The 25011-nt window shown below is 45.0% G+C and overlaps 1 protein-coding gene across 3 annotated transcripts; it reads left to right on the top strand.

Annotated features, from left to right (window-relative positions):
- Positions 1-1731: 1731 nt before the first annotated feature.
- hddc2 (HD domain containing 2) lies at positions 1732-24888 on the top strand. 3 transcript variants are annotated; one of them, XM_066677456.1, is made up of 10 exons: positions 1732-2071; positions 2608-2736; positions 6096-6178; positions 6288-6358; positions 18761-18839; positions 19660-19781; positions 21224-21326; positions 21438-21506; positions 22488-22626; positions 24073-24888. In XM_066677456.1, exons 5-10 carry the CDS (start codon positions 18804-18806, stop codon positions 24171-24173), a joined length of 570 nt encoding a protein of 189 aa, XP_066533553.1. In that variant the 5' UTR covers positions 1732-2071; positions 2608-2736; positions 6096-6178; positions 6288-6358; positions 18761-18803; the 3' UTR covers positions 24174-24888. The 3 variants fall into 3 exon arrangements, with proteins under 3 accessions (XP_066533553.1, XP_066533552.1, XP_066533551.1); XM_066677455.1 differs by lacking the exons at positions 1732-2071; positions 2608-2736; positions 6096-6178; positions 6288-6358 and adding an exon at positions 8642-8676; XM_066677454.1 differs by lacking the exons at positions 1732-2071; positions 2608-2736; positions 6096-6178; positions 6288-6358 and adding an exon at positions 16179-16297.
- Positions 24889-25011: the final 123 nt, after the last annotated feature.

Below are 25011 nucleotides of genomic sequence, written 5' to 3'. Positions count from 1 at the left end.
TTGATGGGAAATGAGTTCTGACCAAATATCAGTAACTGGATGCAAACATGACACACTCAGTCAAGGAACTGGAACTTGAGTCTTGGTTCGACACGAACACAATGACACCATACATACCACAATATTCACTGCGTATAAGAATGACATGCCCCTAAACCTCCCCCCCAACCTGAACATCTCTAAAACTGAGCAGAACTGAACTGAAAGACCACCAGATGGATTAAAGAGGGCTAACTGTGCCACTGCGCACAGTGATTAGATTGACATTAGGTCACAGATTCTTCTCTGTGCTCCTGTGCTATGTCAGGTCATATGATTCAGATTATATATGTGTGTGTGTGTGTGTGTGCGCGCAGGTATGTGTGTATAGGGGGGAGCAAAACCTGTTTGCACACTCACAATGTGGGGACTTGTCCTCCATGCTGGTCCACACAATGTAATAATTACATTTGAAGGTAAAGCCATGTTTTAAGGTTTAAGATTAAGGTTAGGGTTAAGAAAGTAGTCATTATTTAAAGGTTAATGTTAAGTCCCCACAAAATATATATAGGATATGGTTAGGTTTAGGGTAGTACTAGGTTTGGTAAACGTCAGGGTAAGTCTCCACCAAATGAAAGGAAATTTATTTGTGTGTGTGTGTGTGGTGTGTGGGGCGTCAGGCTGAGGCTCTGGAGCACAATGCGTCTGCAGCAGCTCTCAGAGAGCTTCCTGCTGTTGTGCAGCCGATTCCTCACTGATAGCAGAACCCCTCCACCCTCTCACACAGCTACAACCGCACTGAGGAGAACTCCCATAATTCAGCTGTTCCCACATTATCCACCCTCACGCACAATGAAAAAGTAACACCCCCGAGCATGGTGACCTCAGGCTCGTGTGCTACTGATCCACAGTGTCCCAGCCTTCTCAATGGGGATTAGACCAGCTGAGCATACACACTGGACATCTGTGTACCTTGATACAGATAGGGTCTACCAAAAGGGGACGACTCTTCAAGAGCCTGATACCTCATCAGAACACAAGTAAAAATAGCAGTGCTTTATTCCCAGTCGACTAGTGGTGCTCTGTATCAGCCCGGCCAGTCTGCAGTGATATCAGAGGATCTGCTGGCCTTAAGTCAATTTTACAGAATCATACACCTTCAGAATTATTTCACAATCATTTATTATCACCCACTTCTTACTCATCTTTGATATGAAGGGAATTCAGCTTTTTTCAAATCACTATTTGATGGGCCCATTGTTACCGCACTGACCTGAAGCTCTCTGTGCCGCTGCAAAACAACTCCCTGTAGGAGGGACTGGGCCTCCATTGGCTGTTGCACTATACGACGAACAGCTAACTCTGGCTGCTGACTGGCTTAATAAAAGTGACTGACATCAGTAACCAGGGGTGTAATGACTAACAACCAATGAGAAGCTATCTGGGAGTCGTGAGGTATCTGCCCCTCCCTTCGACTGAGGGGGGTGGGGCTTTGCCTGACGTCAACAAGGACTACTGACGTGCAGACTGACCAATCAAATGTTTACAGAGAAGGTTATCGACCAATAACGGTAGCTCTACAGTCAGACCGTCCAATTAGAAGATTTTAGGCTACTTCACCACGCCCCCTTCTCACTCAAGCGAACCAATCGGAGTAGGGGAGGGCGGGACTAGTTTGTGAACGAAACTTCTCGAAGTTCTATGTAAGCTCTAGAAAAACAACATCCCGGACGTTTGTGAAATTCCGCCCGGACTTTTTTTAAGTCTAAAAAAGAGGACATGTCCGGGTAAAAGAGGACGTCTGGTCACCCTAGTGTTGTCCACATTCGGGACCCCGATATCTTACGGAACGGTGGGCAAAGCTAGTCCACAGTCTTTCCCCGTCTCATTTCTTAATGACGTTTTATCACGCCGTCGAAGTGTGAGCAGAAAGAGGTTGTGACCTTAAGTATTCAAGTGTTTAAGGGATCTGAACTAAGAGCTGAATTGGGACACACTTCGCTTCACGTGCCTCCGTGTGTTTACCAGGCTACGGCATCGACACAGGATTCAGCACAGAATTTCGAACAGAAATGTGTTTAAAATCGTTAAGGTAAATATCATAGTCTCTTCTTTTTGTTTGAATGCGTTTCTGTGTCCCATAAGCCTTTAATTTTCTTCTCTATATTTTACAAAATAAAAGTTGTCTCGTCAGTCCCTATAACGACACAAATACACGGACAAATCTGACCGTTACTCTCCCTGAGGGCAAGGAGACGGCGGACCACTGTTGATCCACTGAGGGCAAAGTTGGAGGTCCACTAGTGTTTTACACAGCGTTTTCTGGGCGGACCACTACAGATTAAACAGAATTTTAGACAAAATGCACACATTTTAGCACTTTTCCATTCACAGTCCAAATTACATTTTTATCCTTCATTCGATTATTTTTGTTATTCTTTATAAATAAGATTAGTACATAATTTTAGTCAGCACAGCGTCCATAATCATTTTATATCAGTCTTATACTCATTATTATCTCTCTCACAGTTGTTGGTAATATTTGTATTAGTGTGTTTTCCAGAATAAAAGTCTCTGTGAGTGTAAAGTCTGTGTGAGGAGATTATAAATGAGTTATATCCTGTACAGGACAGTAATCTGAGGGGTGTGGACCAGCAGTGGGCTACAGTCAGTGGTGTGTCAGCCATTTTAGGCCAGTGGACGGATATATGCTGCTGTCTGGGGTGTGACGAGTTCCACAGCGTTACAGGACAACAGGTGAACACTTCAGATTAACACCAGAGAGTGAGGAAGGAGGCTGTGAATTACAGTCAGCACCGTTTTATCAGTCAGACCTTTATAGGAAATGTATGTATTTCAGTCTGTGTCTGGTTCACAGTGATGCCCTGTTCCTTTATCGGTGGTTTATAAAAAGTATGGTGCGTGCTTTTTCTAACGTTAAAAACCATCACAGGTAAAGAGTCATTGGTTTATGATCAGATTTCTGTGTAAAAATTCGCTTAAAGGCTAAGCACCAGCGATATGAAAGTGTCAAACAAATAAATACAGTGGAGTTTGAGTTCCTAACTTGTGTTTATTGATCGTCAGAAAACATGTTATTTCTTACTAATTGAATGAATAAGGTTTAAAAGACCGTTGGTCCCCCCCCCCCCAATGACTCTTGCCTGTGACGTAGATGGTGGACAACAACTCTAGAAGCTGCACTTAATTTAATGTAAAATGACGAAAAGGTGTGTTGTTTTTGGCTGCAATCATTCAATGTACAGTGGGACATCTGTGAACAAATGGCCCAAAGATCCCAAAATATCCAGAAAATGGACTCAATTTGTCAACTTTAAACGGGCACTTTGGAAAGGACCATCCGCTCACTCCGTTATCTGTAGCTCATTTCACTGGCGCTTTTCCAACAATATGGGCATGTAAGGACACCAACGAAAGGTGTTCAAGAGCCTCTGTAACATGGAGGTAAACAGGGTAAGGACACTCACTTCGCCTGTTTTAGTTGGTGTTAGTTAACGTTAGCTTGACTCGCTAAACTCGGTGGCTCAGATTATACTCGGCTACGTAGCTGCATTACGGAGGTTTATAGTGTCGGATGAATTCGAGTTCGACTTCGATCACATTTACAAGAATAACGGTACCTCTACATTTGAGTTTAGCTTATTGCTAGGCTATTGTCATGAATAATGTTGGTTATTTAGCTAGATACTGTCATAACAGTCAGTCATAACGGTGTTTTACCGCGGCGTTGTTCAGCTGTTGTCCACCAGTGACGTCACGGTCGCGTTCAAGAATTTCCGTAGCGAGCTCGGGTTTTTCCGTCAATTTAATAAAATTGTCAGTTTTAAAGCAAATTAAGCTGCTATTTTCATTTTAATTCATACTTATATCTGTCAGTAACTACAATAATGTGGAATATTTATGGAGGTCCATTAAGTGGTGCTTAGCCTTTAATATCATTTCAATACAGTGCTTAAGTTTTGTAGTTGAACAGAATATAACAGACTTTCCATGATCATAAACATTATTTAGTAGTTTACTTTTTAGATTTGTGAAGATCCAAAAGCTGAATCTAATGGAAAAAGCCAAAAAAGGCACATGTTAGTTGTTAATTTTCTCTGTATGTTTTAAACAGCATAGTTGCACGATGAAGGATGCATTTGTCAAATATTCATACACACACACACACAATCTTTCAGGTGTTTGTCTGGCCCATGCCGTCATCCTGCCCCAAGTGTCCCCTTTTTGAAAACCAAAATATGCCCTCCCTAGTGAATGGAAGGCGGAAGAGTAGGAGAGCGTTTTCCAGGCTGGTGTTGTACATGGACGAGTGCTGAGGAATGTTCACTCCCTGCTTTGTCTCATCACTTGCTTTTCTTAAAGGAAAAAATTAACAGCGCTGGCAGAGTTTTCTGGATGGGAGCAGTCTGTGCTGATGACAGACAACAGTAAATGAACTCTAACCCACCGCAGAAGAGCTGTGAAGAATGCCCGAGGAGCTTTCCAGTGGTTTGGCTTTGGTTTGTGGGTTTAATTTATTGTGATTCTGAGTGCCATTCTGAATGAGAGGGTGAAAAAAAATCTCACACAATCCAGGCAACATGCTAGGACAGAAAAGAATGAGATGCAGTGCAGAACGTGGTGTACTGGTTGGTTTAATCAGATTAAATGAACCTGAAAATCTTCACAAACCTGACTGTAGCCCAACAGGTTTTTTTTTTAAATGGCAGTTGCGACCTCAAAAACCCGAGTGCAGCTGACAGTGTCCAAACCTGAGGGTAGCGTGACCTCAGCAAATATCAGTTCAGGCTCAAACTTAATCGGGTTAAATTCAGTCTGAACTTGACTGTACATAAATAAAGGTCTTACTGAACCCCAATATACTGCAGCCTCACAAAGATCTGTCTGAACCCGACTGTAGTCTGATACGATGGCCAAAAAAAGAGCTGCTCTTTTCACATTACCCACCATGAGAGAGCGAGCAGTTCTCAGCCACACCCAGATAAATGAACCGCAATCAAACTTCCAAACACCCCGACATGAGGAATGACTTTCAAAACAAGAAAACACGTCGAGCTAATACAATAAACAAAAGCCCAGAGACTATAGTGCAACCAACAGCAGAGAAACATCATTACTGCTCTCATGGAAAAAATCACTCTCCCATCATCTGCTCAGGCCAATGATTTAGTGGAAGCATGACTGAGGTTTAGGGGGCGTGTGAAGTAGGAGGGGGCATGATTAGCGACGAACAGACTGAATTAATTATTCGATTTACTGAAACAGTTTCAACTGTCTTCACTGAATTCACAGAGGAATGCCTTCTAGGTTGTTAAACCCCTCAGTGTCTGGACTGAGAACAGTCCACCGACCAAAAACATCCAGCCGACAGCGTCCTGTGTCACTGATGAAGGACTAGAGGACGAGCGACACACACTGTGCAGCGACAGATGAGCTACTGTCTCTGACTCTACATCTACAAGGTGGACCAACGAGGGAGGAGTGTGTCACAGAGTGGACAGAGAGTGGACACAGGGTTTAAAAACTCCAGCAGCACTGCTGTGTCTGATCCACTCTACACCAGCACAACACACACTAACACACCACCACCACTGAGAAGGATCCATCACCACATCACACCTGCTCTGTGGGGGTCCCTGACCACTGAAGAACAGTGTGAAAGGGCACTAATAAAGGTATGCAGAACAATAGCTGGACTACAGTAATTTTAGAACGGCAAAGTGCTGCTGTGTGGCCAGTGGAGCTGAGAGAATGGACAGTGAGTGTAGAAACAAGGAGGTGTCATAATATAATGGCTGATAGGTGTATGTCTGGCATCATACACATTAAATCAACCATCAACCCCCCCCCCCCCCCACAGTTAAAGTAGTAGTGCTATCCACTGTGCTATACCAAAGGAACTTGATTTATTGCCAAACTCTCTCTGTTAAAGGGTCATTCAGAAAGGTCCCGGGTGGTGCTGCAGTGTTGCCAGAGCTGCGCTGCTGCAGGAGGAGGAAGCGGCGCTGAGAGCGTTGAGGGGAAAAGCTGCATCTGGTCACTAATGAGGCGCTCGGAGGCAGCGGCGTTCTCATCAGCTCTGTTTGTTTTCTCAGGCCACTCCGTGTCGACTGGACGACTGTTTTGTTTGGTCAGGGTCCTGCCGTCGTTCTCAGGATCCAGGCCCTTTATTTATCAAGTGAGTGGAACGCTCTCACTCATTCTCTCTCTCTCTCTTTCTCTCTCAGTCTCCCGTCTGAGATTCTATATATAATCCCCCCACCTCTCTCTTGCCTGTGTTGTGACAGTGGCCCAGGAGTCTCGGGGTGAGGGGGCGTGGTCTGGGAGTGTTTTCCTTTTCTCTAACCTTCACTGGACGGTAAGAACAGAGTGCACAGGACGTAGTACACACTCTTATGTTTTTATGTTTGTTTGTTTGCTTGTTATTTTTCGCATGTGGACACGTGTGTGTGTGTGTGTGTGTGTGTGTGTGTGTAAGAGAGTGCACAACACTCACCGCTACTGACTTTACATTTACAAGGTGGACCGGTTAGGTAGCTGTGTCTAACAGAGTGGACAGTGGGTGGACACAGGGTTTAAAATCTCCAGCTAATAATAATAATAATAATAATAAAATATCAAGGTGCATCACATAAGGAAAAAAAAAAAATATATAATATACAAGACAATACATGAAAACAATAATACATAGACGGTTCTATGTGCTAAACAACAACAACAATAATAATAATAATATACATAACATAGAGAAATCAGCAGTGCCTTGTGAGTTTCACCTTTGTAAACTATTTTTGCTGTTGTTTTTTCTCGTTCATCTTCCATGTAATGATTTAAGTGGTTACACCCAGCGTTTGTGAAGCGATAACATGCTGCGCTGTAAAGTGAAAAGCCCTTTTTTTATCCCCTCAGATAAGACGGGATTATCTTAAAGACCTTATTTAGTGGAAATCAAAGGGAGGGCTGCAGCACGTAGACACCATCGACAGAGATCATTAAAATAGCCTCGCACTCAGATTCATATCAGCTGCGGCTATATTTATGTCTACACCCCGTCCAAACATTAGGAGACATACACCCAGACCCAGATTAAGGCTAAATCTAAAATACAGGGTGGGAATTTTCTCCCTAATTTAGTTGTCACTAATTCCACCCATTAGTTAGGACTCCCCCGGTCACTTACAGTGCTACCAACAGGGGAAGGTGATCAGCACATGCTTCTGACGAGACACGTCACGGAACAACCACTGCTTCTTTTCAAACTGCTGCTAACACAGGGCCACTGGACAGCTCCACACGCTTGGAGGAGAACGCTAAGGCTGACGACTCTCAGTAGGTTTGTAGTTACAAGATCATCTAAAGACAAGGTCACTCTAAATGACCAGAAATGATCTTTATGCTAAATGTTATTGGGAAACTAAGCTTGCGTCATGTTGGCTAGCACTGTGCTTGTGATGAGGGAGAGAGAGGGCCATGCTACCGACCCACAGAGAGAGCCGGGCCAGTCGTGCTCTCTTGGACTCTCAAACCTGTAATACAAATGTTTATCACGGACAAATAGCAAAATGAGTGTGATTACATGCCTGGATAATAAATTACACGAAGCGAATCTCGTTATCGGACGAAAAACGCAGACTTACCTTAAAAACCACGGGGACCAAGCAGTGTACACAAGATGGCGTATCTAGCAACGGGAGAAGCAGCCCTATATAGTGCCACATGCCAAACTCAGCTTACGATAAAACATTTAACGTTGGACTGTATTGAATTTGGCCACGAGAGGCAACAGATCCTAACAGCAAAACCCACAACAGAATTATTGAACAATACGAAAGCATCTTCACTCCTAAAACTCCTGTCTTAAGCAACACGTGACGAACTTAAATAGATGGCAGCCTCAACGTCCCTAAAATAGTCAGTAGTCTATTGATCACAGGGCATCCCAGTAGCTCTTAATGGTCAAATCCCATTGCTTTTTATCCCTAGACCAAGATTAGTCCATGTTTGAAACCAACCCCTGTGAAGTGTGATGAATCTAAGACTAATACAGAGAGTAACACCCCATCTCCCGTACATCAACGGAGGACATCTGCTCAGCGCTGTTTGAAAACGCAGTCGTGTGACCTGCGGTCAGTAAACTTTCTGACGCTGGACATGTGTGGACTCCCACTGCCATAGCTGCTGATCAGTGATCCTGAAATGCTAATATTCCTCTTTAGCCATTTATTAAACCACCCCCCGCCCCCACTTCATATTGGGCCTGATGCCCACAGACGAAACGCACCACCAGCTCGGGGTTAAAAGTTCATGCCCAACACACTCACAGCATCCCAACAATGCTCACTCAATACCCTGCATTCCGAGGCTGGGCTGAATGCAGCTCTAATGGAAACGACGCAATTTCAAATAAATTGGTTTTAGATTGTTATAAATATCTCATAAAATATGCATCCACTTCTTGGGCAAAGCGACATTATTGGGCTAACTGAGAGGGTGAGAAAGAAAAAGGAATAAAAGACTGGGTGGGGTTGGGCTGACGGTAGGCAGACAGTGGCACCCTGTGTGTGTGTGTGTGTGTGTGTGTGTGTGTGTGTTGGGAACATGCCGATCCGGAGGCGTGGGAGCAGCGACGAGAGTGCAGGTCCACACAGGAGAGAGAGACTACGCTGGGCGAGAGAGGTACACTTACAGCTGGGAATCAGCAGAGTGGTCGTTTGACCTCTGCCACGTTTCACACCATCAGCAGGAAATCAGAATATTCACTTCACCAAGAGATAAAATACATTACTGATTAAACCTTTTAAAGGGGAATTCCATCCATTTTTCAGAATTTATACAGATTTCAATCATCTAGATGTAAACAAAGTCATGGAATTGTTGATTTTAGAGGGATTCAAGAGTTAAACTTTTCAGACATCTGGTTCCTATCACCCCCCACTGTGAACAGTCCCAGCTCAGTTCAGATGGGGTCTAACGTAATAATGAACCGATGAGTTAATTAGTTTAAAGGCTAAGCACCACTTAATGGACTCTATGAATATTCCACATTATTGTAGTTACTGACAGATATAAGTATGAATTAAAATGAAAATAGCAGCTTAATTTGCTTTAAAACTGACAATTTTATTAAATTGACGGAAAAACCCGAGCTCGCTACGGAAATTCTTGAACGCGACCGTGACGTCACTGGTGGACAACAGCTGAACAACGCCACGGTAAAACACCGTTATGACTGACTGTTATGACGGTATCTAGCTAAATAACCAACATTATTCATGACAATAGCCTAGCAATAAGCTAAACTCAAATGTAGAGGTACCGTTATTCTTGTAAATGTGATCGAAGTCGAACTCGAATTCATCCGACACTATAAACCTCCGTAATGCAGCTACGTAGCCGAGTATAATCTGAGCACCGAGTTTAGCGAGTCAAGCTAACGTTAACTAACACCAACTAAAACAGGCGAAGTGAGTGTCCTTACCCTGTTTACCTCCATGTTACAGAGGCTCTTGAACACCTTTCGTTGGTGTCCTTACATGCCCATATTGTTGGAAAAGCGCCAGTGAAATGAGCTACAGATAACGGAGTGAGCGGAGGGTCCTTTCCAAAGTGCCCGTTTAAAGTGGACAAATTTAGTCCATTTTCTGGATATTTTGGGATCTTTGGGCCATTTGTTCACAGATGTCCCACTGTACATTGAATGATTGCAGCCAAAAACAACACACCTTTTCGTCAATTTGCATTAAATTAAGTGCAGCTTCTAGAGTTGTTGTCCACCATCTACGTCACAGGCAAGACGCCTATTAGAGTTTCCCAACACCGTTGGGGGGGGGGACCAACGCTCTTTTAAACCTTATTCCTTAAATTAGTAAGAAATAACATGTTTTCTGACTATCAATAAACACAAGTTAGGAACTCAAATTCCACTTTATTTATTTGTTTGACACTTTCATAGAGCTGGTGCTTAGCCTTTAAAGAGAATAGGACATTCCTCCCAATGCTGAACTATGGTTTTCACGTGCTGCTACAAGTAGTGTCACACAGCTCCATGGTCGTGGGGTTGTGAGCTCAAACCCTCTTGGGGTCACTGACTGTGAGGAGGGCTGTTTGTTCTCCCTGTGTTTGCTGTGGTGGAGTGTGTGTTCCTGCCTTGTGCCCAATGATTCCTGGTAGGCTCCAGACCCTCTGCGACCCTGAACAGGAGAAAGCATTTACAGAAAATGAAATTAAATGGATAAGAGCATCTGCCAAATGGCAAACAAGCAACAACGGCGCAAACATTCAGGTATTAGGAAAAACAATAGAAGCCAAGTATAGATACGTTCATGACCTTCAGCAGAGAGTTATTATTTGGGCAGTGGGGTTTGGAGCAGGACCTGGAGCCTCTGGCCTGTAACACAGCTGAACTCTGATTGGTTCATTTATATATTTGCCTGGGAGAGATCCTCATATGCGGTACATTTGTTGTCCAGGAGACAGAGAGCCTTGCCGCAAATCTCTGGGTGTTTGTGTGGTCAGAGCGCTTTAGGGGATGCTGTGAATCAGCTCATTGGCCTTCCTCATACTGACCAACAGTGAGGGGAACTCCACCAAACTTTTGAAAATGTCTGTATATCTCAGTCATTATAATGAAGAGCAGAATAACAAACCAAGAAAAAAAGATATTGCACAGCAGTAGCCCCCACCCTCCACACACACACACACACACACACACATAGTTGTAATTAGGGGCGGTGAACACACACACACCTGGAGTGTTTGGCAGCCACCTCTGCACTCGGAGAGAAACTGGAATTACCACAGAAACCCGTTGTTTAGTTTTGTAGCACTTTCAGTCTGTGTTTACTTTCAGGCAGTTATCTTAAGGTGGAACTGACTCCAAATTCGCGAGGCCGCTAACTCCATGAAAGTAAACGCAGACTGGAAGTGCTACAAAACTAAACAAATGGGTTTCAGTGGTGATTCACACAGTGAAAAACTTACCAAGATCGACTTCAGCCGTCTTCCCACTTTAAACATATCATTCCACCTTAAGAGATGTGACACTTCTGAATGAACACAAGCACTAGGGGGAGTTTGTTTTGCTGTGAAAGCAGTAGTTCTCCAGAATGGTCTATGTTGCCTTTAAGGGAAGAGAAGTGGACTGGAAAGTCAAAGGTTTGACCCCCTTGACTGGCAGGACATGAAGGTGAGGAGGGCTTGAAGGAAGGGTGCTGTCTCCTCCCTCGATATCCACAGCTGACATGCCCTTGATCAAGCAGCTAATCTACAAATGTTCGCCGGGTGTTCGGGTGGCTGCTTGCTGACCTGTGTGTGTGTCTTTAATACAGTGATAGGACACAATGCTCCGGTTTCACATACTGTCCATAGTTTGTGTTCAAATAGAATGGGTTCAAGAGGAGAAAGACTTTGAATGTATTGATGAAGCGAGGCAATGTTTGATAGGATTAAAACGGCAGACTTTTCCCCCAACTTCGGCTTAAGTTTTGGCACGGCATGCGGTGTCAGAATGTCAAAGCTCTTTCAGAGTGTTTCCTGGAGAGAGAGCGCACTCCTATTGCATTTAAAGCGCGTCAATAATCAATTTTATGGCCGCTGCCAGCTTCACCTCCGTTCTCACAGCGGCAGGCCCCTCGCTGGGCGTCACATCCACGGCCCCTCAAAGCTCTAAATCAAAGCTCAGGAGCCATGAATGACAATGTGCTTTTCTTCTCTCCCCCCCCCTCACCGAAGAAGAAAGCAGCAGTGCCTCCCCCCAACGGGACTCTCAGAAGCCGAGCCGCGACCCCCCCACCTCAGAACTGTGTTTACGGCCTAGCTGAGGTCACTCACTTCAAGGTATCTCTCTTCAGAGCGTCGGCAGAGCTGTGGGAGGGGGGCTCATGTTTCTCCTGCCCCCTCACTAACCTCTCCTCATTCACACGCTCCGCAGCGACAAGGCCCTCCTCTGTCCTCCTCTGTCCAGCTCACAAAGTGCCCACAAGCCAGCGCCGCCAAACGCTATTTGTTAGCCGCCGCTGCCACGGCACTGTCCGCTCACACAAAGCCGGGTCTTTAAAAAGCCCCGGCCTTAAAAAGCCTTCTGACACCCAGATCAGGACGATGGGGAGGATTCCAGCCCCTCGGATCCCCTACCTGTTGCCATGGTAATCCTCCAAAAAGCACGGCTGCATGTTTTGTAGGAAGCCCCCGCTGCCTGGAGCTCTTGCTCAACGTCTGAAAGAGTGATTCAGAGGCGTTTACATCAGACCTGGGGAAAAAAACACAGCAGTAAATTTGAAGTGTTAAAACTGATCTTGTTTCTTGTTGGTCCTTGAGCCTCACTGTATTACGTTTGATTCATCCTGGCGTACCATTTATTTCTGTGTCACCTGTAGCCATTACATGCCCATTATTTATTATTTTTTGATGGTCCCTCAGGTTTCACACCTTCCTCTTTATTCCTATAATAAATTGTTTCATTGGAAATCATTTACAAAAACCAACCTGAACAGCCAGTCATTCACAGACCAGTGTATTGTAGGGGGTCTAGTAGGTGTTCCCAGTATACAGCAGTTAGTACTGACCAAAAGTGGTCCAAGGAAGGACAACCGGTGAACCACAGACACGATCATGGGCGCCAGAGTCAAAGTTCACGGAGTGAAGGCAAGGGTCCCTCAGAAAAGCGACTGTAGCACACAGGGCTGAAAGAGTTAATGCAGGCTCTGAGAGAAAGGGTCAAAACACAGTGTATCACGGTTTGTGCCACCAGGAACACCCCACAAGACCTGCAGCTCATCATAGTGGTCCATGATGTAACTGAATGAGGTTACACTAAAAATAGAAGTTCTGGGCCTGTGACCTGCTTTGGTCAAAACACCACAAGGATCAAATCCCACAGCAGCTTTCTTCCTTACAGTTCACTCTTGGATGCCTTGTGTTTGGAGCAAACAGAAGCTCGTTCTCAATAGGTGCTGAAACTGGCCGTTCTGAAAAGGCGTGTTAACGCTACTGCGATGTTTGATCCTTGTGGTATTTTGAACAAAGCAGGTCACCATTCATTCATTCATTCATTATCTGTAACCCTTATCCAGTTCAGGGTCGCGGTGGGTCCAGAGCCTACGCAGACACAGGGAGAACACACTAACTCCTCACAGACAGTCACCCGGAGGAAACCCACGCAGACACAGGGAGAACACACCACAACGCTCACAGACAGTCACCCGGAGGAAACACACGCAGACACAGAGAGAACACACCACACTCCTCACAGACAGTCACCCAGAGTGGGAATCGAACCCACAACCTCCAGGTCCCTGGAGCTGTGTGACTGCGACACCTACCTGCTGCACCACCGTGCCGCCCCAAAGCAGGTCACCAATGTTTCGTTAACTGAGTTCCCTTGTAATGTAAAGGAGAGAATATAACATCCCCTTTAAGTGAAAGTTTGCAATGACACGCAATGAATAAGTCGCTCTGCCCCAATGGCAGAACAAAACAAAGTAAACGTACAAGGAGATTTTGAGGGTTTGGGGGTTGTATGACGTTCGGGACACTGTCTATATGTTATGCTACTCATGCTGTGACAGTGTTGGTTTTCTGCTGCGTGACTGGAGTGTGGTGGAGGCTCTTAACTTCGTCACTCAGCAGCGGACTGAGTGAATCTAATCACTGCAGCAGATAGCAGAGCGGCGGGGGCTGGCCAGCGGCTGCAAAAACAGTGCAGTGCTGAGAGCTGGTGTGTGTGAACACATTCTGTAAACATCCCTGTGCACTGGCGGCATTCTCACGAGAAACTGCCCCCCAACGTCAGAGCGGCGAAAAATCCCCCTGAAGAGTTCCCAGAGCGTTTTTTAGACCACGCTGCTAATTTTAGAGCCCCTCTGGTTAACCAGGGTCAGAGGTCAGGCTAACATTTCAAATGCAACACAGCCGCCTGGTTAAAAATAGCAGGAACAGGACAATGCTGAGAGAGATGAGCGGTCAGCAGGCCTGTGGTCCTCCGCGGGGCTCGGACACTCGGCTATTTTCTGCCTCTAGAAGACGAGGAGGAAGGTGGTGTGGGGGAAGATGTGTTTCCTGTAAATAAACGGAGGTGCGCCGCTATCATTGTTTTGACAACGGAAGCCATGGGGATGTTTTTCTTTCTCCGACACTTGTCACGTCTACCTGTGAAAAGAGGCTTTCCCTGGAGGGTCCGGCGAGGATCAGCTGTATTCACACGCAGAAATGAGATCAACACTGTATAAGGGCACTTCTGGAGATGTGCTGAAAATAAACACAGGGGTAATTAGCTCCTACTAAAGGAATTCTCCAGTGTTTCTCAGTCTTCAGTGTGTTTGTTGTATCTGTAGCGTACTGTCAGTCACCACACACTGCATTCGTCTAGGCTTCTACCATCAAACTCTTACAAAAATACTAAGCTTTTGTCAAAAGTCAGAACAGAGTGACAGAGGTGACAGAGTACTGTACAAACAACTCCAAAACAACACCTTACTATTAAAATAAAACAAGATTATTACAGTGAGTGTGATGCTGTGACTGAATGTGTGTTTTAACGCTTTGCAGATCTCTCCTCGTGACAGTTCAGTGTTATTGGAGGTCATCATCCAGTCTCAGGTTTTAGAGAGTAATAAATAATTTGTTTTGTTAAATCAAGTGTACTGTTGATTTAACGAATGAATACGATCAGGAGAACATCTGGAAACACCTTGTTCTTCACTCACTCATTTTTTGTATTTACTGAATCACCAGAATCACTGAGTACACCCTGGACAGGCCTCCAGGACATCACCCAGTCACTCACACACTCACCCAGTCACTCACACCTGTGGACAGTGTCACACACTCACCCAGTCACTCACACTTGTGGACAGTTTCACACACTCACCCAGTCTCTCACACAATCACACCTGTGGACATTTTCACACACTCAACCAGTCACTCACACCTGTGGACAGTGTCACACACTCACCCAGTCACTCACACTTGTGGACAGTTTCACACACTCACCCAGTCTCTCACACAATCACACCTGTGGACATTTTCACACACTCAACCAGTCACTCACACCTGTGGACAGTGTCACACACTCACCCAGTCACTCACACACTCACACCTGTGGACAGTTTCACACACTCACCCAGTCACTCACACACTCACACCTGTGGACAGTTTCACACACTCACCCAGTCACTCACACACTCACAACTGTGGACAGTTTCACACACTCACCCAGTCACTCACACACTCACAACTGTGGACAGTTTCACACACTCACCCAGTCACTCACACACTCACACCTGTGGACAGTTTCACACACTCACCCAGTCACTCACACCTGTGGACAGTGTCACACACTCACCCAGTCACTCACACACTCACAACTGTGGACAGTTTCACACACTCACACACTCACACCTGTGGACAGTTTCACACACTCACCCAGTCACTCACACCTGTGGACAGTGTCACACACCCAGTCACACACACCTGTGGACAGTTACACACACTCACCCAGTCACTCACACACTCACAACTGTGGACAGTTTCACACACTCACCCAGTCACTCACACACTCACACCTGTGGACAGTTTCACACACTCACCCAGTCACTCACACCTGTGGACAGTGTCACACACCCAGTCACACACACCTGTGGACAGTTACACACACTCACCCAGTCACTCACACCTGTGGACAGTTTCACACACTCACCCAGTCACTCACACCTGTGGACAGTGTCACACACTCACCCAGTCACTCACACACACACACCTGTGTACAATCAATACAAGCTGTTCGGTTGCTTTAATATTGTAAAGAGTGTGTTAACGAGGACCTTTTGCCTGTTGTTTTGCCTGTTTTTCCACAGAAGCCCCTTTAATAATAACTTTAAACATAAGGACGTACTTGAATGTATTTATTAATTAAGCATGGGACAGCTTTGAACTGTTGTAAATTACACTGAGTATAGATTCAAAGACTCTGAGGCCATGAGCAAACGACTGCATCCATGACACATGCTTCCGGTTGCCCTGCCCAGTGAGGGCTGTCTGAAGTCCTTGGAAGAGTGTGCATTGTCTACATGCTGCAAACAGTGTGTAGGCTACTCCAGGAAAGAGCGTGTGTGGCCAGGAATTGTTTGGACACAGGTGGATGAGCGCGATCGCGGTGATGAGGGTGAAAAGCGTGTCATCAGCATTCGAACGTAATGCATTTAGAAGTGAGACTCTGCTGGGAGGAAAACACTCATATCCCCCTCAGTGCCATAATTAGAGACAGACGGTCCTTCCTGGACATAAAGTCTTCCTGCACAAGGTAAAGCCTTTAGTCCACGTCTGGAAAGTCTGTCTTCCAGCTTCTGATTACATCATCCTGCTTGAGCAGGCGGGAAAAATATTTAAAAAATCTTGCCAGGTTTCAAGCCTTCTTGTCAAGGTGGACTGGCAGTTTAAAATTGTCCACAGATGTGTGTGTGTGTGTGTGTGTGTGGTGAACTGTCCAGAATGTGTTCCTGCCTTGTGCCCAATGGTTCTGAGTAGGCCCTGAACCCAACGGGACAATCAGGATGAAGCAGTTACAGAAGTTTAATGAATGAATGAATAAATAAATGTCATGTTAAACATCACACTCTCACCACCTCCATTTACTGAGAGGAAACACCCAATTAACACAGAGCCCTCCCTGAAAGTGTGGTCCTCTCTGAATTACACTATACACTGTAAACCTTTGTGGACACCTGCTCATCCAACATTTCTTTTAAAAAATTGTCTCACCCAGGACCCTACACCAGATGTTGAAACAGTGCTATAAGGATGTAATAGCATTAAAGTAACAATAGGTAATTTTTTTGCCTTAAAATGTCTGATTCAGTATCATTGAGATGCTTTACTGAGCTGTAATAGGATGAATATAGCCTCCGTCTTTGATCTGGGCTCAGCACTGAAGGAACTGCACTATGTGACTTTTGAAGGAGGGTAGGACCCGTACTGGATAGTGGTCAATCACTCACAGAGAACATTGTGCCATTGCTGGGGCTTTATACCCCTGTAGCCAGTTGTTGGCATTACGTACGATGACCTTCAGCTTGGAGGCTGCTGTTTAGAGATTACACACTTGTGTGTGTGCACAGACAAATGTTCAAAACACACACACACAAATGCACACAGTACACTTCTGTGAACGTGTGAGTACAGTCTAGGGCAAAGCAAACAAACCGATATTTAATTGGGCTGGCCAGACCCCTAGTGGTCAGAGAGGGGACAGAGCCAGAGATCTCTAACCTGTTGGTTTCCATTCCACTCATTTGCATATTGTTCAACGATGTCCTTGTTTTCATAATTTCATTCATTCATTTTATGTAACCACTTCATGTTGTTTATTGTTGTGGTAGATCCGGAGTCTATGTGGAATCAGTCCTTCACAGGACATCACACCCTCACACCTGTAGACTGTTTTACACACTTACTCAGTCACTCACACACTCACACCTGTGGACAGTTTCACACAATCACCCAGTCACTCACACACTCACACCTGTGGACAGTTTCACACACTCACCCATATATTCACACCCTCATGCCTGTGGACAGTGTCACACACTCACCCTGTCACTCACACCCTCACGCCTTTGGACAGTGTCACACATTCACCCAGTCACTCACACACACACACCTGTGGACAGTTTCACACACTCACTGAGTCACTCACACCCTCACGCCTTTGGACAGTGTCACACATTCACCCAGTCACTCACACACTCACACCTGTGGACACTTTCACAGACTCAGTCTGTTTTAGTTATAATGTGCTTCTCTTACACATACATATAACACTGAAGGGTGTTGAGTGGTAACTGAAAGTAAAACTCTTATTGAGCAGATGGAGATTAAAGGTGGAGTTCTCCTTCGATGCCTGTCCAGTCTGAACACATTCACAAACACTGAGGAAACATTGTACACAGATGTATGTCAAGGACAATGAGTTGCAACAGTTCCACCCAAAGACAGGAGGATAAAAACAGCTCTGACTTTATAAGATCAGCATACGACTATCTCCACGTGACACAGCGTATCAGGGAATGTTTTCTTTTCATAGATAACATCAGGTTCCCACAGACATTCGAGTGTTACACTTTCATCTTCAGAGGGTGAGGTCATAGGATCAGAGGAGAACAAAGCACAGGCCGCAGGTCCTGTCCTGATTTTTAAATGTATTTATTTAATTTTTTTTACAGTTTCGCAGCAGACCAAACAAGTACAATACATAATCAAAACCTGTATAATTTATACATAAAGTCTAATAAGAAAAAAAAAAAGAAAATACACTGATCAGCCTTAATTAGCACAGTTAGCTCTACTGAAAATACAGGTGCACTTTGTAGTTCTGCAGTTACAGACTGCATCAATTTGTTGCGCAGCACTGCGGTAACACTGAGGGGCTTAAAGACTCCAGCAGCACTGCTGTGTCTGATCCACTCTACACCAGCACAACACACACTAACACACCACCACCACGTCAGTGTTACTGCAGCACTGAGAATGACCCCCACCCAAAGTATACGTTCCCTGTGGTGGTCCTGTGGAGGTAAACAGGGTGAAATAAGGCTAATAAAGTACACTGTTCATGTAGAAGAACAACAAAGTCATGTGGACAGAGAATGTAAAAACAGAGACCTCTAAGGACTTTGACAGGAATGAGGATTTGAGTGTGGATATATGGCCCTCTAGTGATGTGAAAGAGTCAGTAACAGCTGAGGGTAAATCTGTCCTGTCCACACAGGGGCGCTATAATTCACCACAAGGAGTCAACCGGAGTGGACAACATGCTGCAGTTCATGAAGCTTGTAGGACAACTGAAGGTAAAAAACACGATTTTATAATGAATGGTTACTTAATAATGGGCCCTAACCTTTCTATTTTTAGGCTCGGACATTTTGTTAGTTTTTGGTGTCTGTTTACTGTGTTTATTTTGTTATTTATATATTGCACTGCTCACAAGTTAACGACTTTCAAAACTACCCCCATAATTTCCTATATTTCACCTCACACAGCGACACTACACACAAAAAGTGACCGCTAAATCAGTTTCTGAGGACTGTAGTATGTGTAAAGTTGTTGTTTTGAAGAGCTTGACGCTTGTATCAGGGCTAGTACTAGCTGCTGCTCACTAGCTAGCTTGCCGCTAAGTCGCAGTGTATCATGGGAAATGTAGTTTTTTTTTTCTTTTGCCCGCTTCCACTCGCTCATAATTTAAAGGTATAGTCCACCGACAATTCAGAATGTAAACAAAGTCACTGAGAAAAAAAGAACAGGTGTGAAATGATGCGTGGTGGTGGTATTTACAGCCTCAAAAACGTTTATACCTAAAACTGATGACTTATTATTAAATGGATGAACCAGTCGCCTGAAGTTTGAAAAGGAATGGGATTGGTTTGCTAGGTTGATGACATCAGAAACTCTGGCTCTCTGAATCAGTGTTTTTGAGACATGACACTGACAGTTCATTACACCCATGATGAGTGTCCTAAAAACACCACCACACCGCATAATTAAACACACAATTGGCACTGGAGGGGTTCTTTAATGGTTTCTTTATGCCTTGAATATGTGCCCCATCAGAATGTCTGATAAGTTTACAGAGTCTGTTTGTTTGTTTATCTACTTGTTTGTTTGTTTCAGCGTGTGCCGCGCACCGGCTGGGTTTACAATAACGTGACGTGTCCGGAGAGTGTGTCGGATCACATGTACAGAATGGCAATGATGGCTTTAACGGTGCAGGACACCAGTGTGAACAGAGAGAGGTGGGTTTTCTCTGTTTAGGTTACAAGGGAAATCCACCAACTGATTGACTCAGATATTTCAGAGTGGTGGTGATGGGAACCCAGGGGCCAGCATGTACACACACATCCTGCATTTTTTTGTTCTATCGTAAATATTCTACATATGTCTTATGTCTTAAGGTTCCTAATGGTAAAGTAGTGGTACATTAGAAACAGGAAATTAGAAATGATTAAAAATTATTTTATTCTTAGTAAATCCCGCATTTATTTCTTTACCCTGAATCAATTAATTAAAATGAACACACCACACTCCTGACAGACAGTCACCCAGAGGAAACCCACGCGGACACAGGGAGAACACACCACACTCCTCACAGACAGTCACCCGGAGTAAACCCACGCAGACACAGGGAGAACACACCACACTCCTCACAGACAGTCACCCGGAGGAAACCCACGCAGACACAGGGAGAACACACCAGACTCCTCACACAGTCACCCGGAGGAAACCCACGCAGACACAGGGAGAACACACCACACTCCTCACAGACAGTCACCCGGAGGAAACCCACGCAGACACAGGGAGAACACACCACACTCCTCACAGACAGTCACCCGGAGGAAACCCACGCAGACACAGGGAGAACACACCACACTCCTCACACAGTCACCTGGCGGAAACCCATGCAGACACAGGGAGAACACACCACACTCCTCACAGACAGTCACCTGGAGGAAACCCACACAGACACAGGGAGAACACATCACACTCCTCACAGACAGTCACCTGGAGGAAACCCACGCAGACACAGGGAGAACACACCACACTCCTCACAGACAGTCACCCGGAGGAAACCCACGCGGACACAGGGAGAACACACCACACTCCTCACAGACAGTCACCCGGAGGAAACCCATGCAGACACAGGGAGAACACATCACACTCCTCACAGACAGTCACCTGGAGGAAACCCACGCAGACACAGGGAGAACACATCACACTCCTCACAGACAGTCACCCGGAGGAAACCCACGCAGACACAGGGAGAACACACCACACTCCTCACAGACAGTCACCCGGAGGAAACCCACGCGGACACAGGGAGAACACACCACACTCCTCACAGACAGTCACCTGGAGCGGGACTAGAACCCACAACCTCCAGGAGCTATGTGACTAGGTGACTGCGCCACCGTGCCGCCTACCTTTTATTTCCTAAATATTTTATACCTTCATACGATACATATTTTTGCTTTGAGGTATTAAGCTCTTCAGTTGTCTGGTTTATATCAACACTACTGTCAACCAATATGACTCTGGAAGAGAGCGTTTCACGTGTCACAAGCCATTATTACCAGACCTACCAAAAACATAGATCTCATTGAGGACAGTGTCTTCGCTCTGCTCTGCTACAGTGATGTGCAGTGATGCTGTAAATTATAGGACAACCTTTTCTTTTCAGGTGCATGAAGCTGGCATTAGTCCATGACTTGGCTGAGTGTATTGTGGGGGACATCGCTCCAGCGGATAACGTTAGCAAAGAAGAGAAACACAGAAGAGAAAAGGTGCCATTTGGATTTGTATTTAAACCATTTCAGATCTGTTTTAAATACATACAGTTAATACAGCGTACAGTTTATATTGGGGTCCTCTTATGTTTTTAAAAACCCTTTCAGGAGGCTATGGTTCGCATCACTGGTCTGTTAAAAGAAGATCTACGTAAAGAGTTATACCAGCTGTGGGAGGTAGGTCTGGAAAGACCCGTTTGTTCTCTGCTGTTTGATTGATATGTTGAATTTCGTCTTAGATCCTTGTGTGTGGCTCGGTTTAATCTGAAACCATGTGTGCACTTGACCAGTTCATTAGGTATGTCAGTGTACCTACACTCTCGTCCTTTAATCAGAAAAAAACTGCTGATGTAGTTTCACTTTCTGGTTTCCTTCGGGTGACTGTCTGAGGAGTGTGGTGTGTTCTCTCTGTGTCTGCGTGGGTTTCCTCCGGGTGACTGTCTGTGAGGAGTGTGGTGTGTTCTCTCTGTGTCTGCGTGGGTTTCCTCTGGGTGACTGTCTGTGAGGAGTGTGGTGTGTTCTCTCTGTGTCTGCGTGGGTTTCCTCCGGGTGACTGTCTGTGAGGAGTGTGGTGTGTTCTCTCTGTGTCTGCGTGGGTTTCCTCCGGGTGACTGTCTGTGAGGAGTGTGGTGTGTTCTCCCTGTGTCTGCGTGGGTTTCCTCCGGGTGACTGTCTGTGAGGAGTGTGGTGTGTTCTCTCTGTGTCTGCGTGGGTTTCCTCCGGGTGACTGTCTGTGAGGAGTGGCATGGTTTGTTCAGTACTGTGTCCCCCCAACACTGCACCCAGGCATTGGGATCCACTGACCACAAAGACTGCTCCCACTGCTCGCCCCATTAATACTAAGTTCAGCAGTCACCCAAGTTTCCTTGGAGGTCTCCCATCCAAGTACTGACCCAAGCTTTCTGTTTGATTCAGTGGATTTGCATGTGCTGGTGTTCAGGTGCTGTGACTGTTAAGGAAAACCAACAAAACACGTACACAAGGGGGTAGTCAAACCTCGGCGTCCAGCTGTATTAATATGATGGACTGGCAACTCGGATTAAGCTTTCAGGCGAGGAACATGCATATCCTCGTCTTTTTAATGCAAGTTGGATATGCTGAAGAATTCTGTTATTTTCTGCACTTTAATGTGTGAGGTGTGTTTCTGTTTCTCTGCAGGAGTATGAGACTCAGTCCAGTCCTGAGGCCCGGCTGGTGAAGGAGATGGACCTGCTGGAGATGATTCTGCAGGCTCATGAGTATGAGGAGCTGGAGGGAACCCCGGGCAGACTTGAGGAGTTTTTCACATCCACTGAAGGTTTAGCCCAGTCCTTTTATTTCCGTTTACTACATTTGGTTAAAAGCTTTTTGTCACAGTGACTGTAATTCTTGATCAGGCGACACAGGGTAATGCAGCGTTGAGCGTCTTACCCAAGGGTGTTCCTGCTTAAGCTGGGATCTGAACACCAGTCTGCCTTGGGGAGGATATAATCACAGTTAAAATAAATTTTAACATTCAGTAAGATTACGTTATATTGTAGTATAGTACAGGGTGGGCCATTTATATGGATACACATTAATAAAATGGGAATGGTTGGTGATATTAACTTCCTGTTTGTGGCACATTAGTATATGGGAGGGGGGAAACTTTTCAAGATGGGTGGTGACCATGGTGGCCATTTTAAAGTCGGCCATTTTGGATTCAACGTTAGTTTTTTTCAATGGGAAGAGGGTCATGTGACACATCAAATTTATTGGGAATTTCACAAGAAAAACAATTGTGTGCTTGGTTTAAACGTAACTTTATTCTTTCATGAGTTATTTACAAGTTTCTGACCACTTATAAAATGTGTTCAAAGTGCTGCCCATTGTGTTGGATTGTCAATGCCACCCTCTTCACCCACTCTTCACACACTGATAGCAACACCGCAGGAGAAATGCTAGCACAGGCTTCCAGTATCCGTAGTTTCAGGTGCTGCACGTCTCGTATCTTCACAGCATAGACAATTACCTTCAGATGACACCAAAGATAAAAGTCTAAGGGGGTCAGATCGGGAGACCTTTGGGGCCATTCAACTGGCCCACGACGACCAATCCACTTTCCAGGAAACTGTTCATCTAGGAATGCTCGGACCTGACACCTATAATGTGGTGGTGCACCATCTTGCTGGAAAAACTCAGGGAACGTGCCAGCTTCAGTGCATTAAGAGGAAAACACATCGTCATGTAGCAATTTCTCATATCCAGTGGCCTTGAGGTTTCCACTGATGAAGAATGGCCCCACTATCTTTGTACCCCATATACCACACCGTACCATCAAGATGTGCAGCACCTGAAACTACGGATACTGGAAGGAGAGGGTTGCATTGACAATCCAACACAATGGGCAGCATTTTGAACACATTTAATAAGTGGTCAGAAACTTGTAAATAACTCATGAAAGAATAAAGTTACGTTAAAACCAAGCACACCATTGTTTTTCTTGTGAAATTCCCAATAAGTTTGATGTGTCACATAACCCTCTTCCCATTGAAAAAACAGAAGTTGGATCCAAAATGGCTGACTTCAAAATGGCCGCCATGGTCACCACCCATCTTGAAAAGTTTCCCCCCTCCCATATACTAATGTACCACAAACAGGAAGTTAATATCACCAACCATTCCCATTCTATTAAGGTGTATCCATATAAATGGAACCACCCTCTAGTACAGTGCAGTATAGTAAAATAGATTTGTGTTAAAGTGGTGTTTTCTGCTCATTTCAGGTCGGTTTCATCACCCAGAGATGCTGGCACTGGTGAAGAGTTTGAACGAGGAGAGAGCTCAACACCTGTCCACAGCGGAAGAGTCCAGTTCGAGCGAGTGACGTCAGGGCGTCCTGTAACACTCTCTTTCTGTAATTCATAGTGAATTACCACCACAGACAGAGCACTCACGACTGAAGCTTGTAGCTGTTCCTGAACGTTGTGTTTAGCTGTGGCCGAGCTTCCTGCACAAAGCTGAGCTGTTCTGTCTCTTTTTCACAATCACCTTTATTTCCTTTAATCAGTTCTATTTAACAGTTCTAATGAACCATGTCTGTTAGCATGGGTTTGAACCTGTGCTCATGTTTGTAACTGTGCACAGTGAATGTTATTCAGAAACAGTCATACCTCACTTAGGCTCAGGCCGAATGATATCTGATGCTCGCAGAAATGCTCCACCATCTGTTACCAAAGCCATCCCAGAAGAGTAGAGGCAACACTACTCTTTTCAGAAGAAAGGTTATTTCTCATGTTACTGCAAGTTGCAATATTTACCTCACAGATAGGCTCAAACAAAGCAGAACCACTGTACAGGATAATCTGCCTTGGCCGTGTGGTCTGGTAAAGTGGGGATTAATCAGCAGACACTTGCCGCCGGAACAGATGAACGATGGTGGAGATTCATGTTTAACTACGGTCCTTACGTTAGCAGTTTTTAGCTCTAGATTCTTTCAGTTTTAATTTTCTGTTTGTTTACAGTGAGACGGTTGAAAAGGAAAAGATTTATCTTTATGTTTTGGGTTATTTTTCCCTGAAAAAGGGCAATAAAACAGTAAAACTCTGTTGTGAATTTCAAAAAGTCTACTTTTTTTTATATCTTTAACCGTAGCACTTGACTGTAACTGTCTATAATCGGAGGCCATATTAGTGAAGAACTTGGCTCTGCTGAAGATTTTGAAG

Source organism: Hoplias malabaricus, chromosome 7, assembly GCF_029633855.1.
Source record: "Hoplias malabaricus isolate fHopMal1 chromosome 7, fHopMal1.hap1, whole genome shotgun sequence".
Lineage (NCBI taxonomy): Eukaryota > Metazoa > Chordata > Actinopteri > Characiformes > Erythrinidae > Hoplias > Hoplias malabaricus.
Note: the sequence above shows the minus strand (reverse complement) of the source record. Positions and strands in the feature narration are given on the sequence as shown.

Coding starts and splice junctions, on each gene's coding strand:
- hddc2 (XM_066677454.1), top strand. CDS start 16,191: ATGCATTTAGAAGTGAGACTCTGCTGGGAGGAAAACACTCATATCCCC. Junction 18,840..19,659: donor AGCTTGTAGGACAACTGAAG/GTAAAAAACACG, acceptor TGTTTGTTTCAG/CGTGTGCCGCGCACCGGCTG. Junction 19,782..21,223: donor ACCAGTGTGAACAGAGAGAG/GTGGGTTTTCTC, acceptor TTTTCTTTTCAG/GTGCATGAAGCTGGCATTAG.